At 37.9% G+C, this 15,341-nt stretch overlaps 1 protein-coding gene across 1 annotated transcript in view; it reads left to right on the forward strand.

Moving 5' to 3' along the window:
* The first annotated feature begins 1,569 nt into the window (after positions 1 to 1,569).
* The window catches only part of PXDNL (peroxidasin like), a 54,755-nt gene continuing 40,983 nt past the window's right edge, over positions 1,570 to 15,341 (forward strand). Inside the window, 9 exon segments of the mRNA XM_053661122.1 lie at positions 1,570 to 1,681; positions 7,177 to 7,210; positions 7,212 to 7,267; positions 7,414 to 7,437; positions 9,322 to 9,465; positions 9,468 to 9,698; positions 9,701 to 9,751; positions 9,754 to 10,301; positions 10,303 to 10,784. Coding sequence (XP_053517097.1) covers positions 1,570 to 1,681; positions 7,177 to 7,210; positions 7,212 to 7,267; positions 7,414 to 7,437; positions 9,322 to 9,465; positions 9,468 to 9,698; positions 9,701 to 9,751; positions 9,754 to 10,301; positions 10,303 to 10,784 — 1,682 coding nt within the window.

A 15,341-nucleotide genomic window follows, 5' to 3' on the forward strand; every position in this document is an offset into this window, starting at 1 on the left:
AAATGATATGGACATGACATTATTTTGTTTCTACAGTTCTCCCAGTGTTTACTCAACTACCTCAGGTTACTAGCATAGAGGTTGGAAGGAATATAGACATTTCATGTCATGCTCAAGGAGAACTACAGTCCATAATTACTTAGAATGAGGTAAGATCTCAGCTAAAAGTACAGTAATATTAAAAACACTGACAGGCATATTGACCCACTGAAACAGAGGTAATGATTCTCATATTGATTTATTGCTGCTGAGATTTTTCCTAGCAAGTAACACTTTTTACACCGAAAGCGGTTTGTTTCCTTCTTCTTTTTTTTAAAGTGACTATATCTGATTTTGGCTCAGGGCTTTGATAAAGTTTATCCTTTTTCATTTGCTTGGTAATAATAGCTTCATAAACATAACTAAAATCCTCTAAGGAAAAATTGCTCTTGTCATATATAAATTAAAAGTTTTAGTGGCTAGCAAGAAACAATTTTGAATTAATAACTCAGAGTGTATTAGAAGTAGGTCATTAGCTGATGCAAGAAAGGAATGAAATCTTGGTACTAAAACAAAGTGACATGGAAAAAGTAATTCTGTAAATCAAGACTTAAGTGACTGTAAATAGTAACTCTTTATTTATATATCTCACTTTCTTTGGTTGTGTGAGCCATATTCATTCAACATAATTGCTTATCCAATTTTAAGTTTTTCTTGAAAATAAAATAATAGATCTCAGATTCCAGTACTCTTACAAATAAATAAAACTACTTACACCTGAATGGCATTTTTATGGTAAAATTTAACAAAATATAAAATTTTTTAAAGTTGTTTTTCAAAACCACTTGGCTTATTTTTGTTGTTACATTATAGTAACGATGTGTTATAGCTTTGGTGGCTCGCTTCTTTTTTGCTGTAGCTAAGGATCAGATGCAGTTCTCTTACAGAGTAAGTTGAATGGTCTCAAATAAATTTACAACTTTAGAACCATGTTCTCTCAAATAGTCTAAATAATTGTTTTAATTTCTTTTAAATTTACTATTGTATAATTCAAATATTTTACACTAAGATATAAAAAATACACATTTTGGTCTATATCTAAAACCTTACTTCACATTGTACTAAACACATTATTATATAGGATGGGGATAAAGTAGGTTTACGATTGTGAGTACATAAAACAGAATATTCTTGTATTATTGTTTGTTAATTACTGTATTATTTTCCATATAAACCTACTTTTGCCCAATCCTGTATAATCATGTCAGCAAAATATCTCAGTTTAATTTCTAAAAGGTAGCTTCTAATCACAAATTGATTGAGGAATGGCTATATGCCAGACACTTTACATACATTACCACATTCAATCTTCATAGAAATCTGCTTTAAGTGACAAGTTTGAAAGGATTTGAGCTAGGATGTTTCTTTGCAGGAAAGAAAATACCTGACATAAGCAGATAAGGAGTTTATTGAAAAGCTATCTGCTAGCTTAACGATTTTAAACAAAAACTATAGAATTGTATATTTAACTTGAGAATTCTAGCAGTAAGTAAAGACAAGAGAGTCAAGGTTTGCAACTTTGAAAGGAAGATGCAGCCATGGTCCATCAAGGGAAAGCAGCAAGAAAGATCGGGAAAGCGCAAGGTTGCCTCACCCCCCTTCTTTGTCGCATCTGATCCTTATCAGTATGCCCTTCAGTCTGGTAGGTCCCTGCTACCTTTTTTTATTCCCTAACCTGAGTTATCAGCTAGCTACCTATCACCTTTGACTTGTTTCTTAGCACTGGCCAAAGACAGCTGTGAGAATCTGAATACCTTCAAAACATTTTTTTTCTCTTTAAACCTCTATGGTTACATCCTGGCCTCTTGGCCGTTGCTGGAATAAAAGGTTTTCTTTTTTCTTTATTTTTACTGCTAATATTATTACAAATGTCCCCATACCCCTGTACACACACTTTGGCCACCTCCCTGCCATCTCGCTCTCCTTCCCTCTGGCCTTCACCATACTATTGCCTGTGGGTTATGTGCATATGTTCCTTGGCTAATCCCATCACCTTCTTTCTTCCAGTTCTCCCCATTCCTCTCCAAAAGCTTTTTTGAAATAGTATCTTCCATCCTCAGTTTCCTGTAAGTGTTTTGGAAAGGGGCAGGATGAGACCATCTCCACCCCTATTCCACTGCAATTGCAGTCTATGAAGCCTATTTCTTTTGCTTTTTAAATTAATAACAAAATAATAAAAAGTATATAAATCCATATCAATTATAAATGAATGCATGTTAACAATATTTCATAGAAAGTATAGTTATTTCTCATCTTCTTAAGTTATTTTAATTCAGAAACACAGATGTAAAAACTTTTCAGCCATACAAAATTTCTGAGTATCTATGAAGAAGAAAAATGGGAAATCAGAACTATGAAATTACTTTGATGGTTTTAGGTGGTAGAGTAGTATTTTTCTCCTTTTCAAATTTTAGATTTATTGTTGTGAGAATTCTTTTAGACATGAGTGGGATATGAATAAACTGTACATATTCATGCTTTGGAATGATGATTTTAAAATAATCATCATATTAAATAATTACATGATCGAACAAACCCCACTTCCTAGAAACCTCTCTCTGTTTCTTCCTCTCCATTAGATTTGTATACGATCTCATCTAGTGCTTGACAACTAGTGTGCTCTCAGTAGATACTCACTGAGCAAATAGAACTATATCAAACAAAATGTAAAGATGTTATTTTTAAAGGAATCACATTTTCTTCCAGTGGCAATTCTTTTTCACACCATAGGCAGGCATTCAGATTACTGATGGTGGTAAATTGCACATCAGTACTGGAGGCGAGCTAACTGTCTAGGATGCAAGGCAAGCTGACTGAGAAAGACATGAACATGTGGCTCAGAATTCACTGGCCTCGTTGTGGCTAACAAGTTGCTCACAGTCATCAGTAAGTATTTATAGCTCCTCATATAATACTGAAATAAATGCATTTCAACAGCTCCTAATTTTAAACCTGATTCACCTCACTACCCAAGTTCCCTATACATTCTTTTTAATTTAATATGCTAATATTAAATCAGAGCTATTTTAATATTTTTTAAAATCTAACATCTTGTTTAATAATGGGTATCAAATACCAAAAATAACAATGCCGAAAGGGAACATAGATACCAATAATTTGAAAATGTATGTTATGTTTTTTATGGAATTGAAAATTATAAAATGTAAGATCAATTCATACAAACAAATGTGAATAAATGAAATTTAGCATATATTAGTCACTCTGGCCTCATATATTTAATCCTATGTTAAAATTAAAAATTAATCAGTCAGGTTTCTAAGTAAAATTTGCAACTATGAAGACAAATATCTTAATATTTGAAAGCATTTACATTTGGCCAAAATTGGCATTTTTTACATTTAATTATCATCAATCTGGTTATATAGTTATAGCCCTCTGCTAGTTGATTATAAATAATGACAGACTCCAAAATTTGATTTTCATAGTTTTATAAAAAACAAAGTCCTGTTTTTAAATTAATCAGTTCATAAGAGATAAGAGTCCATTTGTAGGTGGCTCAAATAGACTGAACTACACCTTGGCTGTGGTGATAGAAATGGAGACAGGCTATTATGATTGACTGATATGTTCTCCACATGGGGAAAGCATTCAGTGAAAAGCACGGCATGTCTGCACATGTGAATTAATATCAGATTTGGTTTTTTGCAAATTGTTTTACAAGTTTTTGCACTTAGATAATCAGAAGTGGAAATAGATGCGTTCAGCTACAAGCATACGGAATGCTGTGGTGGGTTTTGCCTGTTTTTTGGTTTCCTTAGAAAGGGGCAGATTTCATAAGTAGGGTTTTGCTGATTTATTTTTTCCTTTTAGTTTTTCCAGCTTTTATGGGTCTAGAAAAGACATTGATTACTTTTTAAGTTATATACAGGCTTGGTTAAAAATAAGTTTATTTAAACAAATTACATTTTTAAGAAGTCACCATTTTTCTATCATATAGTATAATGCTGAGTGAAATAGGCCAGGCATTGAAGGACAAATACCATATGATCTCACCTTTGACAGGAAGCTAAAGAATAAAACAAACAAGCAAACAGAATAAAAACAAAGACGCTGAAATAGAGAACAAGTGGGCAGCGACCAGAGGGGAGAGGGAAGGGAACTTAAGGGGAAAAAGGGGGAGGGATTTTGAGGAACAAGTATGAAAGACACAGAGTTGAGGACTGGGGATGGGGGGGGGAATGGGAGGGAGGGGGGAGACCGGGAGGGGGGGGGGAAGGGAAAAAAAATGTACTTGAAAAGTAACTAAATAAAAAAATAAATAAAATAAAAAAAAAAAAAAAAAAAAAATCAAATTCTTCCACTGCCAAATTATTTTGAGATCAAAAACTTCTGAAATTCCACTTGGGTATTTCATATAAAGTATATATTTTCATCAATAGCGCGTCAAACTTCATGTATTTATTATATGGTAAAAACTAATTCTCTCTAGTTTACTATTCTTTTTAAGTATATTTTACTGATTGTTATTATTGTTTTGCTGATTTTTCCCCTTTATCCTCCCTCTGTTCTACATCCTCCAACCCTCCAGCATACCCCCGCTTAGTTCATGTGCATGGGTTGTCCATATAAGTTTTTTAACTTCTCTGTTTCCTATACCATTCTCAGCCTCTCCCCATCTATTTTATGCCTACCAATTGTGCTTCTTGTTCCCTGTACCTATCCCCCACATTCTTCTTCTTCCCTTCCCCACAGAAAATCCTCCATGTGATGTCCATTTCTCTGACTCTGTTCCCATTCTACTTGTTTGCTTAGTTTTTGTTTTTGTTTTTATGTTACATTGTTCATAGCTGTGAGTTTGTTGTCGTTTTACTATTCATAGTTTTTGGTCTTCTTCTATTTCTTAGATAAGCGCCTTTAACATTTCATGTCATAAGGGATTGGTGATTATAAACTCCTTTAATTTGACCTTATCTGGGAAGCACTTTGTGTGCCCTTTCATTCTAAATGCTAGCTTTGCTGGAGAGAGTATTCTTGGATGTAGGTTCTTGCCTTTTATGATTTCAAACACTTCATTCCAGCCCCTTCTTGCCTGTAAGGTTTCTTTTGAGAAAACAGCTAATAGTCATAGGGTAATTTCTTTGCACATAACTCTCTCCTTTCCTCTTGCTGCTTTTATTTTGATTAAAAATTGTTTTCACTTCAGTTCTACTTAGTTTTTATAATCTCCATAAATCACAAGAGGGATAGTGCATAAAACGGCCAAAGTGTCTTTTCTTCAGTCAGTGTACATAATGCACCCACCTCTGAACTACTCATCATTGTCAGTTCAGCCTCAAAGAGAAGGGAACTTATTGACATAGAATCAAAATGGCATTAATTTCACTCTGTATGGCCCACAGTAGGTATTAGTCATTGGACCCTGTTATGCCAGCATCCACCAGTGTCAGACACAGTAATCCTGCCAAATCCATGAATTGACAATGATTGTCAAGTTGAACACACCTGGTCATAAACTTCACTTCTGGTCACCCAGAGGTGAAAATTTTGCTTAGGATATGTAGTGCTTAGGTTTATTACAATTTGAATCAGCATCTTTAGACTAGTGATGCCTTCCAGTTGTATAAACTTCCCAACTGTCCTCATGGAGCCACCTTGGGATGTTTTGCAACACCTGAATGTTTTAAAGAAAACACATTTGCTGCTTTCATAGTCATCAAATAAAGTATGTACCCAGTCTTCACAGTTGTTGGTCAAAAAGGAACATCTTAAAATGACATAAGCAAATATTGCCCTGAACCCTGTTCACTCACAAACGATATGGTGTGGTGATAATAGATTCCTGTTCTACAGCCGTTGAGCTTATTTCTTTTTTTAAAGATTTTATTTATTTAATTTTAGAGAGAGGGAAAAGGAGGTAGAGAGAGAAAGAAACATCATTTGGTTGCCTACCACATGCACCCCAATGAGGGACCAGGCCTGCAACCCAGGCATGTGCCGTGACCAGAAATCCAACCAGTGACCTTTCCTTTGTGGGTTGATGCCCAATATACCAAGCCACACCCATCAGGGATATACAGCTTATTTCTACCCTTTTTGTAATTCCTCACTTTATCACTATCTAGGTGACCTTGGGCAGGTGACTAAACATCTTTGGACCTCACATTTCTTGCCTGTGTAATTGAGATCATGATAGGATATACTTGCTAGAAAGATTAATTAAGTTAATATAGATAAAGTGTTTCAAATGTGCCTGGAACGTAGACAGGGCTTAATTAAAGTGGAATGCTAATATTATTACCACTATTCTATTATCTAAAGTTATTATGATTCCAGAATTAGATGACTAGATATGCCTCAGTTGACCAAAATCTCTAAAGTTGTTTTACATTTTCAGTGACTATAATATTTTTTTAACTTCATTCAGTTCTCTAAAAGTGTATAAACCAATATTATGTGCTGGTCAGTGGTCTTGGTCCTTATAATACAAAGATGAGTAAGGCATCACCTCATCTCTAACACAGTCTCTCTCTAGTGGAAAAGACATATCAGAAACTTAAGCATATCTTGTGCATGTAATAGATGTATATAATGAAATAGAATTAACAAAAAATGGTAGCTTCTCAGAGCTATCAGGAAAACTTTATAGAGGGAGTAATGTTTGAGCAGGAATATAAAGATAAGGGGGGATTTCCAGGCCAGGCAGTTACATTTAGGGAAAGAGAAGACATAAAGTGCCATGACCTACACAATGAGTAATGTACAGTATTTCAAAGGCTTTACTGAGCCCCAAGACTCATGCAAGAACCCTTCAAGTTTGCATCCCCCACCGCAGATGTGGCTTTTTATAGAAGACTATTATTTTAATCATTAATTCACTCATGAACAAATTATAAAAAGAACCCACGGTCCCCCTTATATTCTGGTATTGGAGTTTAATTCTTCTCAAACATTTGGAAAATATAGTATTCTTAAGTGCATGGAAGATGTAAGATTCATGGATTCTGCAGTCTTATCTTGCAAACAGTAATGTGAGAGATTCATGGATTGTGCAGCCTTCCAAACAGTGGTATCTTTTGTCATTTACAGGAAACCTCACACTTCCAAAGATCTGCTGCTAAACATCTTTGGACTTCCAAAGACAGAAATTCTGCTATCTTCATGACCCATTTACTGTAGAGATAGAAAGAGTGGGGGAGATTTTTGAGCATACTCCAACTGGTTCAGGAACATATGAAGCAGGGGCTCACTGTTGATTTGGTGGGCAGAGGTCAGCCTCTAGAAGCATTCTGTTCTACTGTCTACAGCAACACTGACTATCCCTCAGCCTTTAATCTCCAAAGCATCATGTCATTTAAAAACTCATTTATTCACCAGTTTTATCAAATGAAAGCCAGTGTTTCTCATAGGAAGTAGAATTCAAAAGTAAAGATGATGTGTGTGTGCAATATATAAAATATAAATATATATAGTTAAATGTATATAACTTTACATGTATACTTATATATAAAGATATGTAAGTATATATAATTATATATACTTAAACTTGTTAATTTTTGCCCACTATATGCATCAAATCAATGTAGCAGACTCATTTTATATAATCTTACTTTTGGAATCCAAAACTATTAATATTTCTTATAGAATATCATTTATTACCAGGATAATATTTCCCTACTTATTATTGTAATCCCCTAAGTCACTCAGTGAATCTACCTGACTCCATTTACTCCTATAATGCATGCATCCCTTCTCCACTTGTCTGTATCTCTCCTCTTTGTCTTTGTTGCACTGAAGTTTTCATGTTTTTCTTCCTGACTCCAGACATCTATTTAATATATGTCAAATAAAAATGTTATAGAAAGCTTTCAGGCTTTCTATGCCTTTCTCTTTAAAATGAAGTAAACAAATATGATTCCTTGCTATACACTAGTTGTACTGTGATTGCAAAAGCAAAGTCTATAAATTTACCTTTGTTTACTCCTGTAGAATATAAACTGAGATGTGATGTAGAAGGCAGTTTATGTGCTTGGCTCACTCCTTAGGTGTTCTAAACAATTATACTCCAAAGTACATTTGACAGCCACTACTGGTCGATTATGTCTTGGGTTTTCAAAGCTTCCCTAACTAAAATATGCAAGTGAAAAGTTCCTAATATGTCCATATCAGCATTTTAATTAAACCTCCATATATTGAATATTGAATCATACCATGTATGAGTTAATCATGGTCATAGCTGCAGAAAACCCAGTTCTACATCATGCCTCAGCTCCAGGTGAGGATTAAGCCCATGGTCTTTCTGGACATCTTTGAGTTCAAATTTCCCAGAATAACTTACTCTTAATCCATAACTAGAACATTTGAAGTGATCAGTAGCTGAAGAGATACTGCTTTGCTAAAATAGGCATCTGAGGTTTATGATGGTCATTGCCAAACTGAATATCTTCTCATTTAAACTATTCAAACTTTAATAATTTTCCATTATTTTTAAAGTTAAAGACCGTTTTCACCCCAGGAGCAACTTGGCTTTAAAAGTGAGGTCATATCCATGTTTTGGTATACAGAAAAATTATTGTATCTGTTCAAGATTAGGCTATCCCAGGGTCCAGCCTGGGGCAAGTTTACACAAGTAAAAGACAATGCTGATACCATTAGCCACTTCCTGGTGATTAAATAGGGATAATAACTCTTATCAAGCAGGATTTAGTGAATAACCCTTTGCAGATTTGGAATAGTGCTGCAATTTTAAGCTCTTAAAAGAACACCTTAAGCCACCTCTGGGTTTGTTTCACATTCTCTGTGGAACGACAGGTAGTTATTCCCCTCATATCAAGTATTATTAGGTTAATATCCACATGATCCACACTGGCATATCTTAGACTCTATCTTCTTGGAGCATAATACTTGAAAGAAAAAGTTCTGAAATGGAAAAAAAATTCACAGTTCTATGATGAGGACTAACAAATCCTTACTGAGATTCCATTGGTAAAGTCACAGAACTAAGGTGTAGATAGGACTGGGAACATGTTTCTTTGTCTTTTTAGTTCATCCTAGCAGGTAGTAATTGCTCATAAAATAGACATCACCAAGTAATTCCCCTATCTTTTGGAAACTGTTATATAACTATGTATCTCCTTGTTTTCCTAATCATTTTACTTTCAGTTTTGCCCTACTGAAATGTTGTTGGACATAAGGATTTCTGCTGACTCAGACCCGTCCCCACTGCCCTAGAGTTGGAGGTTCTCCCCTCTCCCCTCAAGGGCATCTCCTTTCGTTGTTTTTACTCCTGCGCATTTCAAAATATTGCTGCAATGACTTGGTACGCCCCATGCTGCCTCTCCCTCATCTCCAATTTATCTGAATGCACAGCCCACAGGCACATGCCCAACTGCTCTGACATGTGGTTCTATTAGAAGAACCGAGCTCAGGATTGAATGTACAATGATCTGCAGTGCCCCATAAGGGCATGGCTCTGGCTCTGGTCTGCTTTGAGCACAGCCTGAAACTCATCTATAAGAGTGGCTTCAACTTGCCTTGTGGGGTTGCCCTCCATGCAATGCCCAGTGTGTATTCCCTCCCCTTGCCCAGGCTGATCCCCACAGAGTTGGCGGCCACAGCAACTGTCACCCACGACAATACATACACCCACATACCCATGCAATAGGGCCAGTTTTTAGACTATGATTTGGACCATACAGTATCTGGTTGAACATATCTTGCTTTTCTGATGGGCAACTGTGCAGCTCTTTGTGTACACTATTTGCTTTCCAAATGTCACTACTCACACCAACCCTCAGAGAACCCATGTACCATGTATGTTTTTTGTATGCTCCAGCCTTGTGTGTGGTGGTGGAATGACCTCCTTGATGATGAACTCATATGCCTGAGAACAGATTAACCAGCTCATGTCATATATCAATGTTTCTAATGTTTATGGGAGCTCAGAGCAAGAATCTCAAGTACTCAGAGAAACGCTCAGAGCCTTGGAGACTCTTTCAGAGAAATGTTAGAAGCTGTGGGAACACCTGAGGATAGGCTTACCTTGGGCCTCTTTGGGAAAGTACTTACTATTTTTTTCTACAGGCCCACCCACCCAGTACACAAGGCACGAGCAGGAAAGCCACAGCCTGTTTCCTGGCCTGGACCACAGGACTCTCATAGCCATGCACATGCTGTGGCTCCAGGAACACTACAGGGTAGCTTCCGGAACCCTCACAGGGATTGAGACCCTTTACCACAAAGCCAGGAAAATTGGGTGCTGAGCTGCACGCATCACCTACAGCCACTGGCTACCCAAAATACTGAGGAAAACCCAGCACACAGATGCTGACGGATTATCAGGGTTGCAACACCAATGTGAATGCAGGTTTCATGAACTCTTTCACTACTGCAGCCTTCAGATTTGCCCACAGTTAACCAATCCTTATTCTTTATCAATTGAATGACATCTTTGGTGAAATCCCCAAAGACCACCTTCCACTCCACAAAGTTTTTATTACACCATCCAGAATAATCAAGGAGGGGGAGCTAGATCTACATCTTTGGGGGCTCTCTGGTACAGCCACTAAGTAGCAGGTACCTTCTCAACTTCTCAGCCTGGACCTGACTGAGCAGCTGTTCTCCACAGTCCATCTCGTGGCCCTGGATTTGGCTGCTGCCAACACTCAAAGGGGACAAGACCACAGGATCCCTCCATGTGTTGACATCAGAGTTTTCTGCAATATGTCTTCTGTTGAAAATTTTGAAGATCTTCAAAATGAAATAAAAACTCAGAAATTAGAGAAAAACTGAAAACATAGGAATGCAAATGTTACCTGGATTTAATAATTTCTTGAGAGAGGTAAGAGTGTTAAAGGACATTTGCATAGAAGGAATTTTGTGTCCCAGTGATGCTATTGCAGAGCTTTGAGTAATTGTTATTGTGAAAGAAGTTAAATATTAAAGAAAGGATTTCCAGAGATTAAAACCCCATTTTTACCTCTTTGTCTACCCACTTCCGAACATATATTCACAAAGATGTATTGCCAGCATATCTCAACTAGGGGAGGTTGGCATGTCTAGTGTGTTTGCATCTGTGGCAGTCCAAGCAAGGCCATTTGATTGTTACGGGAAGGTCTAAGCTCTAATGTAAAGCCTTGTAATAAACCTGCCCATCACATATGTCTTCTTAACCAGAGCAAAGTAAGGGGATGAAATTAAATTATATTTTTAAACAGAATAAATAAGTATGCATTATCTATAGAATATAAGTCAGGGAATTTTAACTGTACCATTAATACCTGTGAGTAAAGTGTAACGTTTTCTATATGTGACTTACAAATTTTCTCTGAACTTAGAAGTATGAAAGATTTTTAGAAAAGAGCTTTAACTGTTCCTCATGCTAACAACCCCTCAACCCTTAAAATACGCTTTAAAATTATAGAAATGCTTAAACAAGAAGTGTTTTTATATAGTAAACTAAATATAAAAGACTAATGTATTTACCAATAGATTCTGGTATGTTAATATTAAATCATTTAAAGAAGTTTAATATTGTTCACAAAGTATGGAGTTAATTGTTAATATTATTCCATTTTGTTAATATGAAGGATATTTTTCTCATGCTTATGTAGTATATCAAAGTGTTAAAATGTATAACATATTAAAAATACAGGGTCTGGCACAAATAATGCCACTTTTATTACAAAATCTTTTATTACAAAATTATAAGCATGTATTCCTGTAACGTATCACACTCAAACACACCATATGACATTTTACATGAAAGGTGCACATTAAAACTGTAAATTACTAGGCCCGTATTGTTACCCTACCACCCACACTCAGGCAGGCCCTACTTCAGCTGGACCCTGTACACCACCGTAGCCCTGGCTGGTGGGGCTGAGTCCCTTGGGCATTGTCCCACAAACTGAAACATCACCAGTTCAATTCCTGGTGAGGGAACATGCCTGGGTTGAAGACCAGGCCCCCGGTGGGAGGTATGTGAGAGGCAATAGATCAACGTTTCCCCTGCACATAGATGTTTCTCTCACTCTTTTCTTTCTCTCATCCCCTCTCTCTAAAAATAAATAAAATCTTAAAATATATCAGAGTATCATGCAGATTGAATGTACAAGTTTCTGCTGAAAAGAATATTAACTTTCGATTCATAGATTTGGATTTATTTTATTTACACTTTTATTTTTATTTAGTTCTAAGAACTTGTGAAAATTATTTGAACAGTTCTGAATCTCAGAATATCTATAAAATGAGAGAGTGTTGTTTCCTCTTTGAAGTTGTTTAAATATTTAATATAAAAAATTTATTAAATCCCTAGCCCAGTTCTGGTGCATCAGTTGTAATCAATAAATGTGAAAACATCTAACGTTATAACATTTACAATCAATGCATATTATAACATTATCATTGCAGTTGTCGACATCATTATTATATCGTGCAGCTGCTATGCGCCAGCCCTATGGTAGCTGCTGGGACTTCAGATGAAGGAATCTCACCCCTCCTCTCACTTCCTTGACAGCGTGCAGGGAAGGCAGGAAACAGCTGTAACAGCAGATTACACTGCTGTAATCAGTGTGAAAAGGGCTATCATAGGGAAGGAATGGCAGACTTTTGTCTCAAATCCCCTTCCCTCCATAAAGCCGAGAGGAAAACCCAGCCATCCTCATCCAGACCAAAACCAAAGGCAGTGTCCAGAGTACTCCTATTTAAAGTAGTATACTTTGGAAGTTGCAGGTGTCCAGTTAGTGGTCATCCAGGCAGCTCAGCTTGCTCCTTCCTGGACACCATCAGGCCTCAGAATCCCTCCTGGAACCTGCAGGTGGTTCTGACATCAGCATTGGCCATGTGGCTTTCAGGGCCAGAAGGTCCCGTGCACACACTGGCCAGTACATTTGCCAGGTGGATAAAATACCATTCCTTCCTTCCCTTGGGGCTGCATTAGTTTTGGGTATGGGAAGGACCAGGTACTTTCTCAGAATTCCCAAATAACTTCCCAAACTTCCACACACTCTGAGAGGCTCCAGCTTCCATCCAATCCCCTCTTTACTCCAGGGTAGACTGACAGGCTTCTTAAATCCAGCACCTTCCCCTGCCGACATTCTGACCTCTATGGATCCTGTGCCTCCCTTCCCCTGGTCCCACCCCAATCAGGTACAGGAAGCAGGCTTTCCAGTAGGAAGGCTTTCTCCTTCTCCAATTCTCTTGAGAGCTTTGCATGTGCTCAGTGAAATAGTTTTTCCTGCCACCTTCTTGCTTGGGGGTGGGGGGATCTACTGCAAGGAGCAGGAAGCTCTGCCCTGAGGGTAGAGCATTTGTAAAGAAAAAGCATGGTCACCCAGGAACTGTCGCCCGGACGGCTGCCTCAGGTGGTTTGTGATCTCCTCCACTGGCCCCTTTTGTTCCCTGCCCTCCACCTGCTCCCAGCGGCCCAGCCAGGTTATCAGTATCAATTCACCCCTTCAAAACTCTAAACCCTGGTATTTTTACAAGGGGACATGGTCAAAGGTGTCATTCTCCTGTAATTACTTTCTGCTGATAAAGATTATAATCTTACCTATCCCTGGGCCCAGAGATTCTTACTCTTCAACAATCAAAGGCAGGTCAGGAATGAAAGGAAGCCTTTATGCGAGGGATAAGTATCTTTCAAATTCCAGGTCAGTTGGCTGTCCCTGGGAACAGGGACATATGTGATATCCAAAGTATGGCATTGCTAGATAAGCAAAGCTGGTAGACAGCTTCATGTTTCAAGAAATAGGGTTGCAGATGACCTTCCAAAGTGAGACCAATTGGGCAGACAAATAACTGAGTGTTTAGTGAGGGTTAGAAACCAGAGAAAGACTGAAGGTTCCATATGATCGATCTACCCTGAATAGGGATTTGGGTTGTACCCCTACCCCAGCCCCAGCAGAATAAATTTGCAAAGGTAATCACTACCTGGGAAATGCAGAAAGAAAGGAAAATGATTGAAATGAAATGAAACACTGTCGGCTAGCTTTGGAAGCTGCCAGCCTTTTCTGAAGGAGAAATTCTACATCTCCGTCAGGAGTGCAGGTCCAGTTTTCCCTTCCCATGTCACCTGCAGCAGCAAGATGCAAGTCCTTCTCAGTCAGTGCCCACTTTATCTGTGTGTGGTGGATCCAAGGCTTGATTCCCATGGGTTTTAGGGCAGAGTGTGTTGTCAGCAGGACATCACAGGGACTGGTTCATTGCTTGGCTAACTGCTGTTCAGGGCTTTGAGTATTCTAGGTCTTTAGTAAGACACAGTCTCCCAGATGGAATGGGTGTAAGGACTGACTGGTCAGAGGATAGATGGACCTGCAATGAACAGTCTTGTGCAAAAGTGTTAATGTTTGTCCTAAGTGTTGTATATATTGCTTGATTTTTTTTATTCATGCTCTAGATCTAAAGGGGGTTTTCCTAAAACAGAAACTTGGAAGACTTTCCCACATACAATTTCAAAAGGGCTTAATATAAACCCGCTTTGGGGTGCTGCCCTAGTTTGGAGCCAGGCAAGAGGCAGTGCTTTGTCCCATTTCGGATGTGTGTTTCCTGACATATTTTTGCTGGGGTTGTCTTCACCGTGGGGTTCATTTTCTAAGTCTTTTGCACAGATTGAAGTCTCCAAGGTGCGTGTAGTTTCCCTTGAATCTGTGTGCCTGCCCTGTCTTCTGGGAGATATCTAAAGCGAAAGATGTTCATTGTCACTTTGAATGCCATGAGGAAGTCCAAACCTTTAGGAAGAAGTTTTGCTACCTCAGTAGGTTTCTCAGTTCTAGTTAGAATATACCTTTATTCATCCATAAAAAGTATCCACAAAAACTAAGAAAAATGCAGTTTCCTTTGGGTTTAGGCATCTGTAGAGTCAACCTTTTAGCCTTCCTATGGGTATATCTGTTTGTACTATACTTTCTTTCCCATTGGGGCACATTCTGTCTTAAGATCGTTTTTGGTGCACATCTGACAGGCTTGCATAATCCTTTGGATGGTCCTTTGCAAAGGAGGGCCTTTCCTGCTTCCTGCTTTCTACCTTCTCCCAGCAGTCTGGAGCCAGTCTATCAGTATCAGAAAGGCTGGAAGAGGAAATAAAAAAGATGATAGGGGACAGCTTTTAAAGGGCCTTTTATGCCACACAAAGGATTGGATCTTCACTCTGTTTTTAATTGTAGAGCAGGAGAGTGACATGAGGAAATACTTTTTCATAAATGGTAGGTGGCAGGAATTTGGAGGATATACTGGAAGGAGGAGAGGCTAGCAACAAGAAATTCTAGTTATGACAGCAGTCCAGGTGAAGCAAGAGGACCACTTACATTGTGGCAGTATATGTGGTACTATCAGTACTTCAGTTA

The sequence above is a fragment of the Artibeus jamaicensis genome, unplaced genomic scaffold (genome assembly GCF_021234435.1).
Source record: "Artibeus jamaicensis isolate MK-2021 breed Jamaican fruit bat unplaced genomic scaffold, CSHL_Jam_final scaffold_916, whole genome shotgun sequence".
Taxonomy (NCBI): Eukaryota; Metazoa; Chordata; class Mammalia; order Chiroptera; family Phyllostomidae; genus Artibeus; species Artibeus jamaicensis.